The 25,906-nt window shown below is 48.0% G+C and overlaps 2 protein-coding genes across 10 annotated transcripts in view; one reads left to right on the top strand and one right to left on the bottom strand.

Moving 5' to 3' along the window:
- Positions 1-13,597, top strand: part of LOC144137594 (large ribosomal subunit protein mL55-like) — a 65,522-nt gene extending 51,925 nt beyond the window's left edge. Inside the window, exon 3 of the mRNA XM_077669528.1 lies at positions 13,023-13,597. Within this exon, the coding sequence (XP_077525654.1) occupies positions 13,023-13,166 (144 nt within the window). The 3' untranslated portion in view covers positions 13,167-13,597. The remainder of the gene's footprint in view (positions 1-13,022) is intronic.
- LOC144137593 (putative inhibitor of apoptosis) overlaps positions 1-25,906 on the bottom strand; it is a 62,189-nt gene that overhangs the window by 28,880 nt on the left and 7,403 nt on the right. Inside the window, exon 1 of one of the 9 annotated variants that reach the window (XM_077669518.1) lies at positions 20,434-20,650. The exons of 1 other annotated variant lie outside the window; for it this stretch is intronic. In XM_077669518.1, the coding sequence (XP_077525644.1) occupies positions 20,434-20,514 (81 nt within the window). In that variant the 5' untranslated portion in view covers positions 20,515-20,650. 7 more of the 9 variants (XM_077669519.1, XM_077669525.1, XM_077669526.1 and 4 more) reach the window with 7 other exon arrangements.

Genomic DNA, 25,906 nt, shown 5'->3' with positions numbered 1-25,906 from the left:
ACATAATTTGGTAAATACATAACTAGAGGGTGGGATGCCTTAAAAAGAATCTGATGGCGGTTTCCAAGGAGAAAGATGCTGAGGTTGCCGCATCGTGGCTGCTTGGCTCAAAGTTCCCGACAAAAAACCGCGGCATCCAAGTGACACTTAAAAGATAGCAGTTCCGAGAAGGAAGAAGACTCAAGCACCATCAGGAACCCTCTTGGCTTAGCGTACTCAGCGGAGACATTTATCTTATCATATGAATGGTCTTGTATGTCGCCAAGTGCACTGAATAACACGCTCCTCTAGAGATCATTTTGCGTCAAGGCACTCTTCATGTACGATGTGCGTACTATGCGTGCACTACTAAATTATAATAAGCAAACGCCCCACTTTTTTTGCTATGCTTAAACTACTCAAAGCCAAACAATGTCCAGTGGACGTTGCCAATGCACATCCGTAAATTGAACTGCATTATCATTACTCATTGCAGTGGCCTTTTGGTATTTGGGGGTTTGATGATAACTGAAAAACCGTCTTTTGTGTTTTTTATTCGTTATTTTTATGTAAGTGCTTGAACGAATTCAAACCATTAAGAACATAATTGTCTTGGTTCCAGGACTGAAGCACTATAAATTTGAGTAAAGTAGGAGCCAGTGTAGAGAGGACAACAGGACCAATGTAACGAGAGGGACACACCAAACTTCATTTAGTCACAGTACCTATAAAACAAAGTGACGCCGTGTAAGCAGATGCGGTGCCAAATTAAAGAAGGTGCCATGCGATGTCACCTTGACGCTACAGATTGAAATGCATGATAGTTGTTAGCCCCGGCCCCAACTAATTGAAGGGAGCTCCAAATACTGCTTCGCCTTAATAAATAGCTTCGAAGGAACAAGCCAGATAATGACAAAAACAGACGACAGAGTTACGACTCCAAAGCGAAATATCTGCCCATGATGTCACAAAGACTGGCATACCCAGTTTTCAATACGCGGCCAAAGACAATGTGTATGAAAAAATCCAAGTTTGTCGACATTTCTTTTGTTTAAAAAGCATCTTTCAGAGCCAGAATGGCGTAGAGCGAGTTATCAAGGCTATTTCCTTCAAATGAAAGAAAGTTCTTTGTGGTCACCATTGCCCTAGAGTCGTCAAACATAGCAAGGGTAAGCACACGATGAAAATGGACTGTTACCCAGCAATCAATGACTATCAGAGCAGTTACCCTGGCTTGTAATAATGACACATAGTTAAGCTTTATTTTAATTGGTGTTAGATATGAAAATGAAATAGATGGGAGTAAAACCAAGCTAATATCTAACATGTGTTAACGTTGCTGAAGTTCAAATTTATGTTGTATGAGCGATTTCAGTGGCAAATGAAAAATGCCAGTGAGAGGTCAGATGGGCACAGCCAGTGGAAATTCCTTACACAGGTTAGCGCTCGTTACATAGCTCAGTATATAAATGCCTGTATAGCAATCAACAAAGGCTATGCAGCAAATACAACCCCTTTTGACGTAGTGTGGTTCGAATGCATGGAAGCTACAGGGCAAGCCCTTCTAGTCGTGCCTTCATAACCTCCTCCTCCTGCTTTCTTTTAAGACCTCCTCTCACCTCGTTCCATGAAAAATGATCAGTCTCAATGCAGCCTCCCGGAGTTTGGTGGCAGTCAAAGACGGACGTGTCCCACACACTCGCACGCCAGATAAAAATGAATGACCTGGCAGCTCCCGGTACAGACCAGTACCTAATCAGCTAAGATTAGGACAACTAGAAGATGTGGAAAGAGACTGCAACCAGATAGGGGCCACTGCTTGCTACCACGGCTGAAACATGCCCAGGCATGTAAAGATTACAGTTTTATGACTAACACTGTTTTATCTATTGTTTTGCCAAAAATGACTAATTATCTCCATCTTGGTAACTAACTGACTCCGAGACTGACAAGTTTCACATACCTTACTTAAAAATTAAACGAAGCTGTTTTAGGAGCCCCAGATAAGACTTCTACGAATTCGCGTCACATTCCCATTAACAGCCACCTGAAACGGGCATTCGCATGACAGCAGCGTACGTCATCTCGAAATAACAAAAAAGCCGCAGTTTGGTCTTTACTGTCCTTTCAAGTCACAAGCGGAAGGTGCCAGCTCTATTCAGGCTTCCATGTTGCACAAGCGAGAGTCTAGTGAGGGCAAGCCAGCAGGAAGTAATTGACGGAGTGCCAAGGCACTAACAAAGACAGGCGAGGCAAACACCTCGCTTGTCTGGCATATCTCAAGTCTTTTGTCTCTTTGGGCTAACACCCGGACATGTGTTCTGAAAACAGCCCGTCATCAATCAGCTTATCCACAACACGTCAGCAGCTCTTCTTGGCGTCACATGCCCTGACAACAAACAGTGGAAAAAAACCCATCAACACAGTTGCACAACATCACGTTTTTTTTTTTTTCTGAGCTAAGTACAAAATTTTAGTGGAACTCACCAGTTGGCAATTATATAAAAACGAGTGTTAAAAAAAACTAGGTGTTAATGATCCAAATCTCCAGAGTTTTCCCTTATCAGGTTTTTCGTGGGCGTTTTGGAAGGTTCCTGAAGGCCAGAAGTTTCGTTTTATGTCGCAACAGAATCCCGCAATGCTGCCTAGGTCACTCTCCAGTATGTTAAAAATAAAAAAGCCTTGACAGTTGAGGTGAAAAAATATATTTGTTGCAAATATAATTCAAACAGTAAGCTGGAGAGTTTAACTCATTCAATAATAAAACACAAGGGGGCGGATAAAACCAACAGCGAAGTGAATAGGCAATTTATGGAGAAAAAAAACAAAAAAAAACTCTAATCCCTAATCCCATAGGATAGTGTCTGTTATAAGAGGGAGCTGCAAGAAAAACTATGTAACTTCAAAAGCAAGATATCTTCATGTCCTGATACCAAAACACTGGCATGAGATTTTTTGTCATTAGCTCGATTCTCTCAACACACGTGGATGTACAATCTGTTTCGAACAAACAATGTGGAGGACTTTTACCTTTTGTTGCAGTCACTAACAATGAACAAAGAAAGGAAGCTGAAATCTCAGCATTGGTTCAATGTAATCAGATAGGATTATCAGCAGTGATTAGTGACAGACTTGCTATGCTCCCCATTATCTGACCCGATTCATTCACTCCCCCCCTTCGCATGCGCAGGTTCAGCTGTTATCTAATCTTCTGGAAGCTCTTCTGGCCAGATGTTATCATGTTATCGCACCATATGCGTCAGTGGAACTGCTTTAATTGAAATGGTGGAGAACACGTGCAGATTGATGAATGAAATTGCGAGCACGCCCACAGTTACTATGCCACAAAAGGTTACGAATGGTGCCTGCTCTCTCTCTCTCTCTCATTGTTTTCCAACAAGTAGCCGTCGCAGGCTTCATGCCGTTAAAATTCTTCTCCACGATGCATTGATCACAAAGTTGTGTCGCCTGCTGGTAAGTGCTTTGTACAGTCGGCACAACTTGCCACCGCACTCCATCCATTATGCACAGTGAAAACCGCTTTCTACGCAGCGCACAGTACGCCTCATCTGTGCTTCTTATAACGAGCCTAGTCCAGGCTACAAACCCACACGGTTTCTGATTTGTCCAGTCCTGAAAGTGCACTTGAAGGTCGTCATGCTTGTCACGTTGGACAGACCCCCCCCCCCCCCCCTGACAGGGGCACCACTGCAGTCACTAGCACTATCTCTATGCAGATCGTCACTAGGTTGCACTGCAACTTGCTAGCAGAGCAGGCAGTGGAGGTGGACGCTTCTACCGTGGGCATTGATTGCGCAGTGTTGATTCGCAGAAATCGAAAGCGTCGCATCATTTTGTGCCACCCTGCTGGAGCCGTCTTCCGGGAAACAAGGCAAGGCTGGCAGTCACTGTGAAGACTTCTGGACAATCCGTACGTCGTTCTTCATGCGGCTTGAATGGTACCAAAACTATTAAGAGGCAGTTTTGTCCTCTTTGAATGAAACCACGATAGAAGCCTGCATGGCAAATTTTTTCTAGATTTGTAAAATTCCCTGAAAATTCCACTTTTCTAGGCTAGTGACACCCCCTTAGTTATTTCTGATACTCGACAACAAAGGATGGCATCCGCAAGCTGCGCAGAGAGATAACATACAAAGCACCCAATCTAATAGTGTGAGAGATGACGACAAAACCACTGCAGCGTAGCAGAAACTTACACGTTGCAATTGGTTGTGCTGTTCAAATAGTGCAGTCCATCCACGAGGGCCAGAACAAAACTATTTTTGAAGACGCACACTTTTTTTTTACCCTGCACAGCAGTTTCGGGACAGCTGTGCTTACTGTGTTGAAATCTTGCCTCACACACTGAGAAAGATAGCTGGCCATGTCACGGGACTTCCCGTCATGACGTCAAGCGACAGCCCAGGTTTCGTTGCGAGAAGGAAATGAGGAAACGAGCCGTGGGAAACTTCCTCTTGCAATGAGGTCCGGCTACATCCTGGGTAATCCCGCCTTGCACGCCACACTGACGTGTTGCCCGGGTCACACCCTAAAAACCGCCTCCTTATCTCCAACATTTTGCTCCATACCGGCCCCAAAATACGAATTACCTAAACGAGCACCTTATTGATTCTGTCACTTCCGGCCATGTTTTCGTACACTCATCCACGTGCTGCCGCAAATAAAACACAGGCGTTGGCCCGGAAATGGCAATAACACAGCCACCAACAATGCCAACACCTGACAGTAACGGTTCCCAGGCCCCATTTGGTATATCATACACGCACTACTGTTTGAACTAAGGATTGGCCTCGGCTTCTAGATTCATGTATCCTGTACTCTCTCAGTCGTTTGTAATTTTAAACTCAGCCATAATGTGCATTTACACCATGACAGGAATGCACTCCTCAAATTTCAACCGTTTAGTAGGACAGTTTAGGACAAGCGGTTCGGCTTGGCACTGATGTAAGGCCACTTCAGTCCAATAGGATGTAATTTGAAAAAAATCCTTCCAGTCCTTTTTTCACTGTCTTAGTCCAAAAACCTTATAGGCCAAGCTCTACCAAGTGTGAAAAGAGAAACTAGTATATCGCCATTATCGGCAGCCTGCCTCTTCGGAGAACCTCTGCCAAGATAGGAAAGCTTTCTTATCTATGAAAAATCCAAGACATCCTTTCCACTGCTGTTACTGACAAGTTTAAATGAAGAAAACACTAACACTGTTCACCTGTCTGAACAGAAACTGGCACTGCCATTCAAGTGACAATCTCCTGACATGTACTAAGAACCAACCTGGCTAAAGTAGAATTGAACTGTGCCTTCTGATGACTCGTGTGTGTGTACTTCAATTCTATTGAGCTTGTTTTAAATGCAGAGCATTTCAGTAACTCGCGATGTCACCCGCATTGACGTCCGTAGTCCGCACCCCTCCCCCTACACTATATATATATATATAAAAAAAAAACTATCCGGCGCCTGGTTTTGATCCCTCGACCCTGCGGGCGGAACGCAATATACATGGTGCTCTACCCACTGCGCCACAAAGCCGACACAGAATGGGAGGCTACGAACGCGCCTTATATCCTCGACTCATTCAAACTACGTCAAGAAGCTGCTGATACAATGCATTCACTACCACCAACTCCCCAAGCACTAAACGTTAACACAATACACCCACCCCCTATGCGACGCATTTACTTGAGTCCCCCTTTTACCCATCCTCTAACAACCCCCACCCTGGGCTAGCAGCTTTGTAAACAAAGACATACACTTCAAAATCTCGATTCTCAGTATCTGGACAGCTACAAGTACGCCGTAACAGCGTAACTGCAAAGCCCACCACATTTCTTCCATTTTTATCTCGCAGCAAGCCTGGTGGCTTGCTGCGAGTAATGCCTTTCTGTCTGACAGTAATGTCAGAAAAAAGACATTACTAAAAAAAGTAACCAAAAGTAACAAAGCTCACCATTTGTTTTCAGTTGCTTTCAGCGCTGATTAAGAACGAGGCACAAACTTTCCTTTTTTCACTATGCACGGAACAGTTGTAGTCCACTTCATACAAATTGCATGCAGCAGGGTAGAGGCTATGCGGTGTACGGAGGCAGTTATTTCCACTTGACGACCCAACGCCTATTGCCGCTTATCTTCAGCCAGGCTCCGCAGAATGCCACAGTGGCTAAGACGTGCTCGTTGGGGGGCTTCCTTGAGAACCGCGTAGCATCCACCACGTTGCATGCAGCTTGTGACAGTCATCGGCCAGTCAGTAAGCATACTTCCCCCTGAATTGCGAGTGCCACGGCAACCCCCAGCGAGCAGCTATCTGCTGATAATGACGAAGGGCACTTCTATCAAAGGTTTCCGACAGGATATGACGAATGTGAAATTTCCGTCCGATTACACCTAATCACACAGTACTGTAGAACACTAAACGAATCCACACCTCCTTAAAATCTAAGAGTGCAGCTAAATCACCTGGAAAACACTCCGCCTACAAGCCCCACTTTATCACTTTACACCATAAAGTAAAACTGAGCCTTTTTCAAAGTCGTGCAGTCAGCAACAGTCCCGTGAATTGAACTCCACGGTTAAAAAAAAAGTGCAGTGGGGTGGGAGACAACCCATGAAAGAGCCCAATGGTACACCTTCTAAAGACAGCGTATAGTTTCCTGAAAACGGTTCATACCCAACTCAAATATTTCAAATCAGTGCATATAAAGAATATCCTGGGGGTGGTATTCTCATAACTGTCCCTTTTGAGTCCCTTTCATCGTGACGTACTTCCGGTTAAGCAGTGGGCGTTGGCAATAAGTTTGCCGCGCTTGCGTTACATCACTTCCGGTTGTTTGCTTTTAGCCTATCAGGGCTCGCCAAAAGAGACACTTTTGAAAGGGACGCAAAAGGGACACCTAGTTTGAAAATGCCTCGATTCTGCTAGATCCTGCAGGATGCAAGATTCTGCTTTCAGTGTTCAAAACCCAAAATTTTCAACCTTCAAGGCACGATATACCGAATTTGCGCCCTGGTAGATGTTGAACTACCTACATTGGCAATAACATGGTCCCATCATCACTAAGCCGCAGCCCTGCTCGCAGCCTCTATCCTCCATTACACTACCGGTCACTGTTCAATGCGACGTGCAAACACACAAAAACAATGCACCCAGCTGCTCCTTTTTATTTTTGAAACTCTGACGTGACGAAAAGAAAGATGCTCCATGTATAATCCCATTTTGCCGTTCCGTCGCCGTTGGTAAATTAAATTTCACACCAGCACACAGGGTTGACGTTTTATTGTTAATCCCGAGCAAAGGCAGCGAATCGTGAAGTACGCAGCAGCTTACTTTGGTACGAGTTGGCAGCGTCCAAAAGAAGCCAGCCGCCAGGTAGCCTGCCAAGAACTTCTCTGCGGAAATGTTTTACGGACCCCTCCTTATCTGATGGCTGATAATCTGGAGTGCTAGAGCTGCAAGCTGTCTTCCAGGCAACAAGACATCAAGACCTAAAAGACCGCACTTGGGCAAAAGCAAGCACTCCAGCTTGGCTGCACCTTTTCCTGCCTCGTAAACATTTTTTATATTTGTGGCCTGCCATTTTCGTCACTGACGTTGCACATGATACTAATTAATATCACAAGAGAAATGAGCATGCAATTTTAACATAAAAAGTTAAGTTTCCTGTAAGTAGAGGACGTCTAATAAAATTACACATCAGCATCAGTACAGTAAAAAGCTGCCTCTTCCATCGCCGGAAAGTACACTTCAAATCTCGCCTAGAGTTCACTTATACAGAGTGCTGTGTAACTCGATTAAACCAGAATTAATTTTCTAGCCAGGCACTAAATAATAATCAATCAGGGTGGTCTAAGACACATAGTCTTGCTTTTAGATTTTCGTTTAAAAATTGGCACTGATAAAACCTTTTCGCAGGTGGCTCAGGCCAAAATTTTTGTTGTAAAGCTGTGGAGGTGGGGAGGAGGGGGTAATAAAAGAAGAAAGAATTAAGCCCAATTCCACCCAGTGTGAAATCTGCTGAAATAGCGAAGCTGAGGTTCCGCAGTGTCGGCTCAGACGTCAAGGGGCGCTCACCCAAGAACGGCAGAACAGTCGCTGCGCAAATTCTACAGTGCACACAAAGGAATCGGCAGCTACACGAGAGCGGCAGGAAGCGGGAGGGAGAGGAATCTGCCCCTGCGAGACCTTCCGCCCTCTATCAGTGGATCTGGGAACCGGTTTCTGCGAGGCTGCCAGCGGTCTGGGAACCTGCTCCTACATAGCCCTGCGTGACGCACGACTTACAGCAGACGGACGAAAAGGCTCGACCTACAACAGCTCCGCTGTTAAAAAACGGTGATTGCAACAGTTTTTGCCGATACATTGCTGAATCATATTTTCGAACCTGAAATGACCAGCTGAAATGAACCTGAAATGACCTGAAATGCACCTTTCAAGCACCGCCCAGCACAGCATGCACTGCCCATTGCCCTGCTGTATCAGCCACCTGTAGCCCTATCCGTTATCAGACGTTTAATTGAACTGCTATCATTTACCTCCCACCGACAATGGCAATTTTCGCAGAAAATTCAGTGCGGCATATTTTTGTGCGCCCTGGAGCTTTGGAACTAAACTTTTTTCGCAGCACTTATTCAATAGGTCATTAAATATCAATTATTTCATAACCAAAGTTAGATTAATTCTTGACCCAGGTCAAATGAAACAGCCCGTATGTATGTATGTATAAAAGCATTCAAAAATAAAAGTTTACTGACGTTTCAACAAGAGGACGTCCTTTTAATTTTTTGTAAGTTTTTCTCGTGTGTCTCTGTCTCTACTTACCTTATTTTGTCGTGCTCTGTGTGAGTTTTTATGTTTCCAGACTTTTATATGTTTCGACAGAAACAGTAAGCTATCATGATTTCAAAGTAAAGCAGCAGATATTCAATAAATATCAAATATGAGGTTTCCATGGGTTGAACAACCGAGGGCCACAGCTTAATGTGAACAAGTCAGGGTGCTTAAATATGCGCAAAAGTGTTGCACCATTTGTTTTCTGCTTACAAATGAAAATGGCAGCTGAAATCACAAATGCAATCAGAAACTTTGTCACACTGGAGTACCGACATCCAAACTGCTGATCTTTAGCCTGGAGGAATTCGCAACAGATTAGCCGAGCACAGTATCGCGTCTTATCAAGCTGCCAGTGTCAGCGCAGTTCCCTTGAAACGTGACAACGGTTCTGTTAAGGAATATATCGCTTGAAGAATGTGGTGGCAACATCCTGAACGCCTTTGAGGCAGAGCTGAGTCATGCTTTTGCCTTTAAGGCAGAGCTGACTCATGCTTTTAAACAAGGCAAACAAAGTCTGGCTAGAGCTAGACAGATGCCTTGGAGCGCAGGCTTGCCTCTACAACGTGCAATCTTTCGTCGCGGCTATAGTCACCCTTAAGCAATGCAGGGAAAATACACTATGTGCAACGTAAAGCCAACTTGAAAAGCAGTGCATAGACAGAATGAGAAAATAAAAAGCTGTTTTTAATACCCTTACAAGAAAAAAAAAAAGTTAATACCTTGCTGCTTGAGGAAAGGCGCTGACGAAAAAGACAACTGTGTGCCAATATTGCAGCTGTTTTTTTTTTTTTTTTTGACCAAGAAGTTTGGAGTACATGTGGCTTTGTAGTCATACAGGATTTCGCGTCAGCTTACTATTTTTTCAGTTTGCGATCGTACCGAGCTGCCTACCCGCACTTAAGTACTTCGCAGGAAAAATTTGACGCGGCTTTTACCTGGCTAAAAATGCAAAGCAATGCAGGGAGTATCCCAGACACGCAGACGTGGCTGAAATAAGTTGAGGTTAGAGATGTGATACCTCCCTAAGCACCTGCCAGCATGAAAACACTGGTAGATAAAGTCCCGACCTTCGTACATGCGACGTACCCCGTTCCATTTTCCGCAGCTGGTGTGGGAAAGTCCCCATGTGGCAACAAAGGAAATGAAATGGCATGCCGTAAGCAGTCGGTTGAGGTAAACACGAGGTGCTCCACGTGATAGCTGACATACATAAATAAGGCAGCCCTGTTTATGATCGCACGATCGGTTATCTTGAGAGCACTCGCGAGCTTGTTTGATCTGGCACACTGACAACTGAAGCAAGAGTGCGAGTAACTTGACCAGGCGACCCTAGGACGGGTTGGGAGACACGGCAGCTGTAGTTTTGCAAAATATGGTTCCTGACCAGGTTACTTTTGAACTATCTCAACTGGCCATCCCTTCTACAGAGAGAGATGCCATGTTTTCACGTGCGCGATGTTCTGGGCCAAATCGACTTCAATACAAAGGGCTATGACCACAACGCAAAAGTGCACTCTCGCAATATAAGGACTTTTTCACTTTCAGTAGCCAAATACTACTTACATGCGGTATCGTAGGGTCAAAACTACTCAGCTGTTTCTATGATGAGTATCCAAAAGTAACTTTTCCCCATAAACGGTGAACTCTGCATAAGCTACCCCAATGTATACAAGTAGAAATTACAATAGCTTATACCCCTGTCACACGGGCACTTTCAATCGCAATTGAAGTGAATCGCGATCGAGTTTTCGAGCGCGCTCGATGCACTGCCGCTGCTACACGGCCTGTTTCAATCGCGATTGAGAAGTTGCACCGGTTGCACTCGTGTACGCCAGATGGTGCTAACAATGTACTTGCGGCCGGCGTCTGGTAACTTCGTGCGGTCGTAGGTATACGCAAGTATGTAAATGTTACCGCACGCTTATTTGAGTCAAGTTATTTGACACTATTTGTGGCATTAGTTGAAGTTGTCACCTTCTGTGCCATTACTGAGCGGGGACAAGAGTATCGCCGCTTTCGTTCAATCGCGCTTGAGAAACCAAGATTGAGTTCGAGCGGGATCAAGCTCGATCACGATTGAAACTGCCGTGTAGCAGCGCCCGATCCAGATTGAGCTTTATCTGGATTGACTCAATCGCGATTGAAAGTGCCCGTGTGGCAGGGGTATTAGAGCCAAGTCAGGTGAAACTTGTTTTCCTACCTACGAGTCTGGTACGCATGACAACTGCCTTGTATCGCTTAGCAAAAAGCAATGGTGAAGTTTGGTTATCTTGTCAGGAGTTAAGAGACAGCTCAGTCCATATCCATTAACTTGCAGCGTGCAAAGGCTGCCAGCGTAGCCCTCTTTTTAGCTGAGGAAGATAGCATGGGATAAGCAGCAGCAGCTACAGCACATGCAAGTCCACAGGATATAGGGTCTTTGCCCTGCTCAGGCAAGCACTCCTCTCCAATTGTTGCCCTCACGAGCGCAAGGCATACAGATAAGTTCACTAGGCTCATTCCGCCACGTGCTCTGCTGCACGTTCCAGGCTCACCCACAGAAATGCTTAGCGCGCTTCATTATAGAGGAGCACACAACTGCCACACGTGTTTCAAATTTGCAAGATGTCTCGCTTTTTGCATACAGCAGCGTGTTAAGCTTTTGTGCAGGTTCTACCCTACACATGACATTGGAGAAAACTGCAGAATACCGTGAATGTTTTTGGCGATGCCAGCATGTTTCTAATATCATCCATTGGCGGATCAAGAGGGGGGTCTCAATGTCCTGACCCCCCTCAATTTTTTTTAATGCATACCCCCAAGAAGATGACCCCTCAGTTCATATACGTCCTCCAAAATTTCCATGAATAAAAAGGCTACTATCTTCCCTCCTCATCATCCCGGGTAGAAGCTGACCCCCCCATCCATTGGATTGGAAAAAACTTTTATTGGGTCGGCGGTTAAAGCCTTACACTAAGACTTCAGACTTGGCCGGAGTCGCCCTCGCCGCCAGGCCCGAGCCTTGCTTCCCGTCATCGGGTCGCTGGGGCTCTTGCCTGGTCAGCGCTACGAGGACCCGCTGGAAAGCCTGGATTTGGAGGTCTTGGTCTTCAGATCGCTTCGCCTCCTCAAAGGCGGGTGGCAATCTTCCTGTCATGGATTCTTCCGGGAAGTTGAGACAGTCCCAGACGATATGCTCGAGGGTCGCGGTGGCTTTACGACACACCCCAAGAAAAAGAAAAAACCGGATCCGCCCCCAATATCATCTACCTCAAAATGTTTTGGCACGATTTCTAGGCAGGCAATCTGCAGCAGTTTAATAGTGTCTACAGCAGTAAGACAAATCCACCAGATGGCTGCACTATACTTCAAAACAAGGGAAGATTTTGACAGCGAAGCTGTGTACGGCTAGGATTCTGGGTTTCTCTTCTGGAGGCGACGATTTGCTCGGTACCGTTTCTCCACTGCTCCTCGCCACCACCAACACCTCTTTCGGAAGGTTTATACCCCTCGCAACCACCGATGCCTCTTTCGCAAGTTGCACAATCAGCTGATAATGGCACCAGCGCCATTATCAGCAGTCGCACTTTTGGTTCTCTACGGGACGGACGTGTGTCGTGGGAACTGAAGGAGCATAAGCACGCACAGAATTGCGAACGCGCAGCTGCCGCTGCCTCAAGTGCCACCTTGTCAAGTAGCTGTGAATCACTCCCATATGAAGATCAACTTGCTCGCTTGGAATGTTGACGTGAGCCAATAACATATCACACGAGTTCACTATAGCAAAACCATACCATAGCAAAATCCACTCTAGCTACAGCTTTGCTAGTGAAAGGGCTTTATTATTATTATTTTTTAATTATGGGCCTGTACCTGCCAAACAACTTGGAATATGAGGCATGCCACAGTGGGGATGGGGGAGGAGAGAGAGGCATTTATTGAAACGGGAAAAGGCAGGGGAGAGAGAGTGAGAGAACAACTTTGTGTTCCCGGTGAGAAAAATTAAAGCCAGTTCCACACTTGTGAAATCTCATGAAACAGTGGAGCTGCTGCTGGCGAGCGCTCATGTTTAGCCCTTCCATGACCACTGTTTCCATGGTGCGTACGAGCTGTACGAGCGAGTGTTCACCAGCGAGCGCACTGGGACCTATTCTACGTCCATGGCGGGAAAGCCAGTCTGATGGCCGCGCTCTCTCTTACGTTCTCCCTTCTTCACCCCCAGGTGCACGAGCAGAGATCATGTACCGGATGGCCGTTGAGGCGGTGGCGCCATCTGTCAGCCCAGCAGAGTATACTCTCTGTGCACAATGGACGGCCGTTGAGACAGCGTCATCTGTTGGCCCAGCAATGTACCTTTGCCTGGTGACGGGCAACACCTTCACCTGGCATGACAAGCATTGCCGAACAATGCCAAAACAGTACATTTTGAGTTTTAAGTACATGTGGAATTAAGTACATTATGAGTTTGAGTAATTGAGTACATTTTGTGTTTTGAGTACATTTTGAGTTTAAGTGCATTTTGAGTTCTGAGTGCATTTTGAGTGAGTACATTTGAGTTTTCAGTACATTTTGAGTTCTGAGTCTATTCTGAGTTCAGAGTACATTTTGAGTTTTGAGTGAATTTTGAGTTTTGAGTCCCAGTGAGTTCCGATTTTCGTGCTCACTGCGTTTGAGCGCAGATGTGCTGCTCAGCGATGAGTCCGAGTTTGAGCGAGTGGCGATTCGAAAATAAATTTGTGAGCGAGTTTGAGTGAGCCGCGCCAACTTTGCCGAGGTATGGTCATCAGCACTGGTTTTCATTGTGACATCTAGTCACTCGCCCGACCCCAATGCAATGGGTTGTTTCAATTCCCATATGTTATTTTTCCTCCGTGTCCGAGCGCAAAACGGGAACAGGAAACTTGGGAGTCAGAATCGTTATGCTGAGACTTGTGGCTTGGGTCATGGCGAAGGCAATGGCTGCTAGAGGTCATAGAGGGTGTCATCGACATGGGGAGGTACTCTCAAAGTGCGCAATGGTGGTGACTTGAGCGGGTTGTTGAGGGTAGGCTGACGTGTCTCCGTACACAAGGTGGTCCGGTTGGTGCCATATTTTCTGAGGAGAAGGTGTGTATGGTGCTGGCGACGGCCGACGTAAGCAGGGCGCACATGATGCAGGATCTGGAGGACGTGGATGTTGAGCTGCATTAGTGGGCATATGCGTTGTTGAGAGTCCAGAGTTTGTACTACCTGCTGGCCAAGTGTTCTGAGCAGACGACGACCCGTGGGGGTGAGCTGTAGGCATCGTAGTTGGTTCTGAAGATGGGCTTCAATTAGTTCCAAGAATGGCTATGGGTTTATTAGAACAACCTGGGGAGTTTTTTTTTCATGCATGCCGAAATCTTAACACGTGGATATTTTTCACCTGGGTGCCACAAACAGGATTTAACCAGTGTCCTTGAGCTGGGCTGTCCAAGGACACAGCCTCAGCCGCGACTCACCGGACGCCCTGCTGGTGGTCGATGCTGCGTAAATCTCTGAAAATACACGCAAGCTGCCTCATTTTGAAGCAGGAACTGCAGACGAGGCAACAGCAGCTTCCCGCCAACCGCTGTTCTATCGCTCGCAGCCAGACGCGGCGCCGGATCCTGTTCTCGCAATCAGTCTGCTCTAGATACCCCTGATACCAAGCCATGCGCAAACGCAAACGCCTTAAGGGAAGTCAACACACCACTCAGTGTCCTGTTTGAGATACCACGCCAATAAAACAGCCTCGTGCAGAAACATGATAAACGATAAACAGGCCTTGCCTTCACCCACCCATACAGCTGTGCAATAGTGGAAGCATTACTCTCTCTCACAGAGGAAGACCAATCACCAGGCCATCAAAAACTAATTGTGATAGAATTTGCACAATAACTTGCAGTCTTTTCTTTTGCTCAAATAAAAATAACGATAATGTCCCCATAAAATGGAGGGGAGTAGACCCGCCCAGTAGCCCAATGGTAGAGCATCGTGGGTGTGGTTTTTGAAAAAGCTGTGGTTTTACATCTCAGCTGCGACTCACTCTGTCCTTTTCCTGTATTTTTCTCTCTTCCCTAAAATTTCCAATTTCATTTTCACACATACGTTCAACAAGGTGCACCAACCCTATGCCATCAGTGGTGTCCTTGACTTATAGCTCTCATTAAGAAGTTCCAGCAATGATCTCTGTTGCTGGAAGGTTGAATGGCAGAAATAATTAAGCCAATCATTGTAGACCAACTGGCATCACAACAAGCCAGAAGCTGGCATTCCCTCTGAAAAGGGCTCATTTCATTTTGTCTGCTGTGGCAGAAAGCTGGAAATATCAACTGGCATCACAACAAGCCAGAAGCTGGCATTCCCTCTGAAAAGGGCGCATTTCATTTTGTCTGCTAAGGCAGAAAGCTGGAAATATTCCCAGTCAAGCTCTCTGATAGCACTGGCCCATCTATCTGCGGGTACAAACTCGAGAACGACTGTTTACAACAAACTGCAAGAACTAAAAAAAGATAATTAGCGAATAAAATGTATGTAGTCCGCCAACGAACAAACCTGCAAAATTTTCTCGTGGCTAATATGGCACTCATGCCAAAACTGACCTTTGCACAGTGGAACCACAGTAGTGAGACAACCCGCTGAAATCGCCGTGGTCCCAACGAACTTCCAACCCTAATACTACACCTAATACCTCTCTCAAGCTGGATCCACAGATTTTAGCTAAAGCCCCTTTCTCCCAAAGGAAAATAAAGAATTGAATTGAACGCAAGAGTTCAATGCCGTCCACTTCACATGACGGCTGTCACGAAAACCGGCGATGCTTCCTTTCCGGACTTTGACGCTCCGTCTTTCTGCCGTTTATTTCCTTCCAGCTGGTCCCTTCAACCTCTCTTGCAACCTTCTTTCCCCACCACCAACACTGCATTTATTTCTGTCCCCCCTTCGCCACTACTCTCGGCCATTTGTTTCGCTTCAACCAGTTTGCATCTCCTTCGTTGTCTCTCCAGCTTCTTTCGTAGACTTTTCTTCCAGCACATGCAGACTTCGCAGCCGTTATCAGGGAGTTTCCAGGAACTACACTGCGAGACGTCGAGACCGCAACAACTGACACTCGGTGATAAGGTCCTGCAGCTGTCAGCGGTTACATCCGCCTTTCATCTTGCTCCGCCGCATCTACAGTAACTTATCTTGTACGTGCGTGGCTCCCAGGTGGCAGTCTGCTACAGAGAACGGCATGGGACGCAAAATGTGCGGACATTTTGTCTTTTTAAAGAAATTTCGGGCTTTAACCGGTGATTCCAAAATATGGGAGTCAAGTAGGCATGGTAGTTTAAAGAAGTTGATAGCTAACCCGCTGTGCGGGTCCATGTTCGATGGCAGGGTTTATCCTGTTCGGATGATACGACACCCTGATTACGCGACGCTTTCTGGCACTCCAGAGAAGGTCGTATAAGCAGGGTCTCACTGTATCTCGATTTTGCGGCCTCAAACGATTTGTGCCTGCCTTCGTTTAAGTATCATACATACAGGGTGCATGTATGTCCATGCCGATGTCCTTCAAAACAAAAAAACTCCCCCCACCTCCCCGAAGGGGATCGTGCGGAAATGCGAATGCATTGGGTGCACCGATGAGTGCGCTGCGGCAAGCAGTAATGGAGAGGGGCGTGTGCTCCACTGCATTTATATACATTTTCCGAGCGCAGCGAGCGGAGAGAGGGTACGCGGAGAGGAGAGAGAGACCCGCGAAACACGCCCGCCCAGCGCGCGAGCTCTCTCTCCCGCCGAGCTCCGCGATGCGAGCGCCCTCACACGCCCGAGCGCGCTCCTCCTCTCCCCTTGCCCTCCGCTACTCCCGTCCGAGCTACCACCCGCTAAGAAATGCATTCGCATTTAAAAAGACTGTAGCGGCGCGGGTCGGCCGCGCCGAGACGACGACGACGAAGGCAGAACTACGAGGCGCGCGCTCACGTGCGCTCGCGCTGGAGGAATGCAGGCGCACGCCGACGGAGCACGACAACCCCCCAACTAAGAAATGCATTCGCATTTAAAACCCTTCAATTTTTCTTTAGTTCAGGTGGAGAACCCAGCTCGGGTTCACACGTAGCAACCAACTCCCCCCCATGTTCACCCCTTCCTTGTCCCCCCAAAAAGCTCCGCTTTCAGCAACAGCTCCAGTTGTGTACCCCAGCATCGCCTCTTTTTGAGAGTCGGGGAAGACTGTGCAGAGGAAGCTGAGAAACGAGAGCGCTTGCTAAAGGCAGTAAAGCTGCAACACCACAGCCTTCCAGGAAAGCCTGCCGTGGCTTTCGGCCCCGCAAGGCAGCCTTTGCTAGGAATTCAAGCTTGCGCGCAAAGAAATGCTCTGCAGAAACGCCCCCAGAAACAGCATCGGCCTCTCCTCACACCACCTTCCTTTTTTGGGGCCGCTCCTCTTGTCACGCTATCAGTGCCGAGTACACCGCAGTGTTTGCTGGAACCCTTTGAGAACTTCCCCATATTGTCGCCAGTGCCCTGATACAGGCTATTTCTGGCTTGAGTTTGAAGTGTGATAAGAATTTGACATTTTTTGCATTGAGCATTGCACAAACACCCCAGAGGGAGTGCAGTGTTTGATAAAAGTCTAACGCAGCCAGCACAGGTTGGCACTCTATATTGAAGATGTTTAACCGCATAGTTAAAGGCAACTGCACGATGTAAGGAAACAGCAACCTCCGCTTGAATTCGAAAGACCATAACTCGATTCCTTTTTTGAAGCAATACTGCGATGCCAGTTACTGGGCATCTCCTGAAAATCCAGCAGTTTCACACAGATCTCAATCATGTCAGTCAAACCAGTTTACCATTATCACTTTAGTGGTACATGGTGGGCCAGAAGCTATAAGGGACCAGGCTTTGCGAACTTGATTTCCAAGACTTCTCACGAGGCAACCAGCCTATGCATATTGCACTCTTTCTTGCCCGCAACGCAAATTTCCCCACCATGCCAGGTACAAATATGCAGAAAGGACGCTTGAAATACCTTAGGCTATCCTACATTCAAAATATGGAATTATACTGTCTCTAAACCTCGCGCTGTGAAACAACTTGGAGATGAATGTTCAACCTGTTCTTTTTTTGAGGCTTTTTTTTTTTTTGCAAATGCACAATTTGCTCCACTGGATTGTCTCTCCCGCAATAAGCTGAACAAGTGGAGTATTTAATCTATACGACACGAGCACTGCACGACAGACACACGTGATGCTTATCTCCGTCCTCTTTTCATACGGCCTAGAAAGATACAGATAGTGCGCTAACAGTCTGGCGGAAAGCTTATAACAGCCTCACGGAAAGCTTGGCCTGTCTGCACTATGCCAGTCACAAATGGACCACAGGGAAAGAATTTCCTGAGCTGCATACTAGTCAGACAATACATTTAAACTAACTTAGGCACTGTTCCCCAAAGGAATAGACCTGCCAAAGGCTGAACTAGACACGCTCCGAAAAACTGCTGTCTGGGGATTCAGTTCCTCACTTCCCGCCAGTTTCTGAATGGGGATCCCTCCTTTATGATAAGGAATGTTATCAGCATCCGTACGGCATTGCCATGCTATTAGTAACCTGTCCCAGCCAGTTATCTTATTTTAGTTTTTTTTTTCCCGCTCAATTTGTTCACCACACCACAAGCGATTGCATCCACAAAGTGTCAGTTTTATTACGGCTCTGTACTTTGAATTTCAAACTTGGAATCAGTGGCTGATGTACTACTTGAAAATTTTCAGGCTAAAATATTGCAGATGTGCTACCATTGAGAAACATCTTGAAAAAAAAAAAAAAAAAATTAACCGTACTTTCTAATCGACATGCAAAGCCAGTTTCCCTCCTTAGTTATAAAAAAAGAACACTATATATGCATCTCATCTGGTCACTACTAGAGCTCATTAAATAGCAAAACTTCGTGTTAAGTCTTGCTGAACAGGCCTAAAGCTTGTTGTCTAATGGATTCATTCTTGCAGCATGCGCGTTTACCGAGATTTTACAAGATTACTTACGCAGAGCTTAACAAACAGAAATGTTTAGTGCTACTTATTACAAGCTAGTTAATTTGATGGACCACACAATTTCCTTAATTTATGGCAGCATGCCAATTTTTTGCAAGACGATGTGGCTGACCAAGCAGACACAACACAGAACTCTTAATTTGTTCGCATAATATGTGGGCGGTTCGTTACCTGCACAGTACAAACGTTTAGGAGACAATAATGCGCGTAAATGCACTGCTGCAGATTTTTCGAGACAACTCGTGAGGTACCTCGCAGAGCACAAGAGTATTCTGAAATTTACTCACGCAAGGCGAATGCATTTTCAGCACAGAAAGTTCGCTACAACCCAAATAACGTTTAATTTCTGTGCGACACAAACCATCATTCCTTCGCAGAGTTCATGCATGCCATTCCGAGCACGCACTCGGCTGCGGGCGGAAATATGCGGTTTCCTTTGGCGACGCCCAGTAAAGGTGACGCCCACAGTTGGGACTACTCACGGGCCATCTCGGACGTCAATCCGAAACTTGCGGCGTCATTTAACCGGCAGCCGAGTCAGCACGCACGTCTGAAGGACGTTACGAACTCGCGCAAAAGCTCGTTTGTTATTCAGCCTTGAGGACACGCGGCACATATGGCTGGTGGTGCGTGCAGTGGGAAGTGCTTAACCAAACGACCTACACTTCAACAAACAAAAATTCCATGGGTTGGCGCTAGGCACAGTTCTTTAAATTAAGAGCCACAGTAAAAAAAAAAAAAACTTATCTCCGCGTCTTGAAAAAGCGAATGTGAGTGACGAGCAAGTTTACCACTTGAAAACCACGACGGTGCATTTATGATGTGCCACGAAACAGGTCGACAGAACGTGCGCGTTTGTACACATTAACAACGAAGATACAATTAAAATACGCTGTACAAAAGAGTGGGTTTAACCTTCGTATTTACCACGAAATTTAAGCGGTAACGCGCCGTCAAGCTTTGCAACCCGGCAGCGTCAGTCTGCTTACCGCTTTGGCTATATGTAGAGCCAACCGTCGCCGACGGCCGAAACCCGGAACACTGCGGCAGATAGCGAGGAGGCGACTTCATGGCCCGCGCGCAACGCGCACCGCAGCGCTGCGGGCCCACTTTGGCGATAATGCACGCGCGGGGAGGCGCTCAGCCAAACTGCTCATTTCCGACACTCAGGGGCCTCTCTGCAGCGGTCGGCTAAGTGGGCGGTTAGCCTCGCCCAGACAAAAACTCACGCAACCCAGCAGCGGCCTAACTAGCGTTTCAACATCGGCGTTTCTTTCTTTGGGCCTCACCAGCACGTAGGACGCTCCGAAAACGCGGTCGGGGTGCCAACATGGCCGTACTTCCCGGACGACGGCGGCGGCAAGGGTCCGCAATGCGTATTAAGAGTCCTTGCGCAATGCGGGCTTAAATCGACCTTGAGCCTGGTCACGCCGTGGTAAAGATGGTAAGAACGCATCGAGTGGTCAGACCGTTGTTGCCGTTGTCACGACGTTCGATTGCAAGCTTTGCGCTCTTATCATGACTCGCGTCTCAACGGTCGGCGGAATGCGCACGCGAGCGTCGATTTGAAAAGGGGCCGCGGTGGCAGCGACTCACCTCGAGTTGCTGGTACTTTACTTGCTGAGCATGATGATTTTTCGAAGACGCAAATGTTTGTACTAGGTCATAAGTTGGCATGTATGATTTTCTGTACCCGCAGCTGGCCGCAGAACAGAAAGGCTTAAAAAGAGAGGAGGAGAGACAACCACAGAACAGCGAGACCGTGAGACAACCCAACAACCATGCCAACTACGACGCACTTTTGAAAGGCCTTTTTTTTTTTTTTTTTTTGACGTCGTGCTCTTGACGTCACTTGCCAGCTCACCAGCTATACTTTTTTTTTTTTTTTTCCTCCATAGAGTATTTCTCTCCGTGCAGAGGCGCCACCAGCCACAATCTCACGTTTTTTTTTGATGGCCATGTCGATGCGTACTGCTGCTGCAAGCCGAAGTGAACTGAACTCGGCGTCGTCTGCTACGCGAAGACGAATCTGCTTGTAAAAGAATGAGCAAGGTGGCGAGTTCAGGCTTCTTCCGCCAACCGGAAATTCCCAGGGGCTTTGAATAGTCTAGAAAAACCCAGGGAAAACCAGGGAACTTAGAAATTAGTAAGGATGCGCGTATATTCGGAACGTTCGGATATCGGCGCAAATAACGCAAAATTCGATTCAGCGTCGAGTGTAACAGCACTATTAACTAATTACGAATGAGTTTTAGAAATATCTTAAAGTTCGAACACGTGCACCGGCGTCCCCGTTTTTTGATTAGTAATCTTAAAGGGACCCTGCAACACTTACCATTGACTACTCGGAATGTATTTTAAGGTAAAGTCTATTGTCCCGGCAATCTCCTCGCGAAAGAATTACGAAAATCCGTTCACTATCACCGAAACTACGCGCGATGAGAAACCACCTCGACCGCGGACAACGCGATGAAAGCTGCGCGCTCTCTCCCGGAGAGGAGGGAGAGAGAGGCGGCTCGCAGCGTCTTCTCCAGCGGCCTTCGATATATGATAGGCAGGGGAGTTTTCTCCTTTTTCTCCGCAGCATGGAGGGGTCTATTTCCAGTCTGGTGCCTCAAAAAAGCAGGCATTGCTGCCTGCTCGCAAGCAAGCGCCCGAGATGGTAGGGCGTTTTTGAAGTGATAAATGTTTGTTGTCGAGTGGTCTGGTTGAAAGGGAAGTGTTAAGCTTATCACTCGAACTCCGCGCGCACTCAAAACACAAAAGAAACGGCAAAACTGTGCCTACAGGTTCAGGCATAGAAGGGGTTGGTACAGAGCGCCGACAACTGCGGATGATTGCAGGAAATCCGAGAAATAAGCCGCGAAGCCCACCAGCGACAGCCAACAGGCAGCCATGGCCTCAAGGCCTATGGCTTAGGCCATGCCAGAGGTGCATAATGAGGCAAATTGAAGGGAGCACGTGTGGCGGATCCAAGAGGGAAGGCCGACCCAGACACCCGTTCTCGTAAGGCGATGGAACATACTGTGAGCGAGGCAGTGGGTGCAGCTATGTCTTCTTCACCCGAGCTATCGCCCTCTGCCTGCGCCCATCTTATTTATTTACAACACACTCCCCCCCGGCCAGAAAGCCAAGGACTGACCTTCAAGCTGACCCTTCGTATGGGGCGACTGAATATTGTCCCAGGGATCAGGATGATGTTGGACTGCTGGTGCGGGCGGTGCTTAAAGCGGTTATTCTCATCTGATGCTGCGTCCCCCAGTTGCTGTGGTTCCCTGTGTATCAGGATCACGCGCTTCGCACCACAGGTCTTGGGGTAGCTGCCGGGGTCGTAAGGGAATCCGATAAGTTTGGGTATCTTTATGTGATTCTCGATAACGAGCACGTTCCAGAAGGTGCACTACTTGGTCGGTGGGCAAACGACTGTAGCTGGAGCGAACAGAAGAAGTCTAGCATAATTAGTGGTGTTCGTATGGCTGTCACCTTTGGTTCGCAAGCTATTTAGTTGAACCGACGGTGATTCCGCTCTGTGCCGTATTCGACACGGTTGGGGGAGGCACCAGATTCGGAAGCAGGATGCGGGCCGGAGCTTCAAAATTTGCGAAGGAGTCGATTTGGGTAGGCATCTGTAGACTCGGTGAAATGTCCGGCGTCTAGCTGGGATGCGGTTGCGGTTATCCACGACGTGACGCAAGGCATGGCTCCTCAGCTTTGTTCGGGTAGGTGGGCGTCAAATCAGTCCCTCCCATCGCGACTTCAAACAGGCGGTTTTCTCTCCTTTTGGAGCGTCATCTAGGTGCATACTGCGGGTGGTATCACCAGGCGACAATATCTTGGGCTGGCAAGGAGGCCCGCTGTGCTCGCTCTCGCCATAATCATTGAGCTCCTTGATCGGGTGCGGACGCGGATATGCCTCACGAGAAGGTGTGAAGGCACGGCCATCGGTTGTAGAAGTGGACGGCAGGAACGCATCTACCTTATCGTCACCCTGCGCCTCATTCCTGTCGCTCGAAAGCAGCATGCTCTCACTGTCGGGGAAGACGGCGAGGGTGGTACTTTGAGGGCAGATCGGGACAGTCATTTGACGCTGGGTGTGGTCCTCTGCTTTCACTGTACACGGTTTCGTTACAGGAGTCTCACTGTGAGTGGCGTAGACAGCAGAGTCACCAGGCGCCATCCAAATGGACGAACTTACGTTGGCTGCGTGTTCGTCGTGCATGGTGTGCTCGGGCTGTTATGTTGTTGGCACGTCTCTGGCTGAACCGTCGAAAGAGAGACAAAGTGGGTGTTTTGCGGTACGTTGGGAACACCCATGCACTCTCGACTGTCACTCCTCCAGGTGGTTCGGACGTAGCCACCAGCGGCTGAATTCACAGCGGCTTTGCCAACCGGGTGGAGCAGCACACGCGTTTGACACGAGCGCATTTTGTCGTCAAAATGCTGGGATACGGCAATGTCTTCTTTAAGCTTGTCGCCGGTCAGGTTTCCTTGAAATGCAGCGTCGAGGGCCCGTATCTCGCTCGGCGTGTCATTGTCATGAAAGTGGTAAATGTTGGCGATCAGATCGGTCAAGTGCGGAGCCGGGTCCTGGACAAGGGCGTCGGTTGCCATAATGAGCCCTGTGATTTTCTCTCGCAGGAGCCTGCGGCGTTAGCTTCAGGCGTTCCAATGGAAGGGGTGGCGTAGAAAAACGAGGGTCGGCTTGGGCAGGAGCCATGATGGGCAGCGGTCGAGGGCAAGGCCTCACGAGTGGCGCGAAGGTTGCAGGCCTCGCGAGCCTCGCAGCCGCTGCGCTTCCAAAGTCAGGTCCACTCGTGCCTCGAATCCCAGGTTTCACGGCACCAGCATGTGGCGGATCAAAGAGGGAAGGCCGACCTAGACACCCGTTCTCGTAAGGCGATGGAACATACTGTGAGCGAGGCAGTGGGCGCAGCTTCGTCTTCTTCACCCCAGCTATCGCCCTCTGCCTGCGCCCATCTCATTTGTTTACAACAGCGCGGATGGTTTTTCCGCGTCTTTCACAGCGATTTGCGTGCTGATTGCTTCACGTGCACGTGTAATATTTTTTGGCTCAGGTTTTCCTGGCAGTGTAATCTAAATGTCGCGCAGGTTTACTTGCACTGCTCGAAGAGTGTTGCAGGGTCCCTTTAAAACATTGACCGGGCGTTCCCTGCTCGCGGCCAAACCAGCCAAACCGCAAGCGTTTGCGGAGTTGGCACTCGTTGAACTCCGCCCTTGTACTTTTCACAGCAAAACAGTGTGCGTGTGTGTGTGGAGGGGGGGGGGGGTGGCGGCGCTGGCTCAACATTTGGCCTTTCTAAACCTAGTTATCACGCGCACAAGCAAATACCATGCACACGTTGTTCCATCAAAGTTTGCCTTGTTTTGAGATTTCGCAGCCCGCCATCTAGCCATCTTTACTGGTTGAAAGGGCACGCCATCAAAGCGGTGTTTTCGTTTGCGTGCATCGTGTATTGCTCTATCGTTCCTGTAAATGCAGTCAACGCAGTGTTTCCAGATATCAGTCGCTTATCCCTCTCCTAGCCGTGTCTTGCGCTGAATCGCACGCCCAGACGGCCGAGTCCCCGCTGAGCGGTAAAGTGCAGGTGAAGCAGCCGTTTCAGCCTCCCCGGTGAAGCTCCGACCAAGCAACGGAGCTTGAAGGGGAAGCGGCCCATTGCGGCAAGCGGCCAGATAATGTCAATAATGTCACGTTAAAACCTAACGCGGACTACAAATCATCATACCTGCGGCGGCGAAGTAGAGTTCCTGTATATATAGCTCCCTGCGGGAGCTATATAGAGGAACTCTACGGCGAAGGAGAGAGCAGCGGCATCTGATGATAGCGGCCGCAATTCCATCCGGGGCTGCGCAGTGGAATGCCGATGGGGGCATCCCCACAGAATTATTCTCCCGCGACAGACGACAGGCGCTTGTGACGTTATTAGGCCGCCCTAGGAAGCGCTGTTTCCCCTCCTGTCTTGTTCTTGCTCCGTGGATCAGGCAATGCAATATGAAAGGCGTAGCTAGGCCGCCGGCGGCGGAAGGTCATTGCGACGCGATGGATGACCTTGAAATATGTGGCGTAGTAGAGCTTTCGCTCTAAAACTTACGCCCCGCAATTAAAAAAGGCGAATAACTGGTCAAAAAAAAAAAGATCAACAGCAGCAAACCGGGGACTCTGCTACTGTCAGTACGCAGCTGGGCTTTCTCATAAGACAGTTCGCTAGGGTAGCTTGCGCTCCACCACATTATCAGGATGTGAAAAGAAGTATTTTCCCATATGGTTCTTTTTTATATATTTCTGTTACGTCACTGGCATCGTGATCCTCCTCCCAACTCAAGGTCTCTTGGGTTTGTCTTAGGACTGCCCAAGAGCCGCTCGAGAGCAGCTCTGTATTCCTTTCCACATATTTCAGGGGCAACTCTTCGATTGCCTGCCAGTCCGGACTGGCAAAGCTGGTAACATATCTTCAATTTGCCTGCGGTAGCGGTAGACCACCTAGGCGAGCTAATAGACTACATAACCATGGAAGACCGAGGCGGAGAAAAGCGCAAGATGGAACGAGCACAACGACAAATCTTCGAACATCCTCACAGATTCGAAAAGAGCGATTCTAAAACTAGTGGCTGGCAGAATCGCTGGGTTACACCCACCTCCAACCCTCAAGCACAAACACAACATCATCTGATGCCCCGGTCACAAGGGACGGAAACTAGATGGCTGATGAGGTAGCAGGGTTCCTTACTTTTTGTGTCGAATCAAGCACTTGTAGTCTTCCCCTTCCAGACACTTAGCCACAAAGAACTTCGCTCCAGGCCACAGAGCAAGAATATGCTCCAGACCAACTCCGCCCCTCGACCCCTCCGCAATGGCTAGCCCGGAGAGCGAAGGATTGGGGCAGCTGAAACAGGGGCCCTAGAAAGAGGGCTACACTCACTTCTCTGGTGCAGAAATAGTCTTTTTGTCCCTCTCTCTCTCTCTGGTCCCCCCCCCCCCCCCTCACATAAACAACGTTTACCGACTGACTCATACTGACAACTTCGGCAAATTTTTTTATGCATTGCT

The sequence above is a fragment of the Haemaphysalis longicornis genome, unplaced genomic scaffold (genome assembly GCF_048455015.1).
Source record: "Haemaphysalis longicornis isolate Haplotype H1 unplaced genomic scaffold, Haemaphysalis longicornis Haplotype H1 scaffold_41, whole genome shotgun sequence".
NCBI classification, from domain to species: domain Eukaryota; kingdom Metazoa; phylum Arthropoda; class Arachnida; order Ixodida; family Ixodidae; genus Haemaphysalis; species Haemaphysalis longicornis.
The sequence above is the reverse complement of the archived record's forward strand: the minus strand, read 5'-3'. Positions and strand labels throughout refer to the sequence as shown.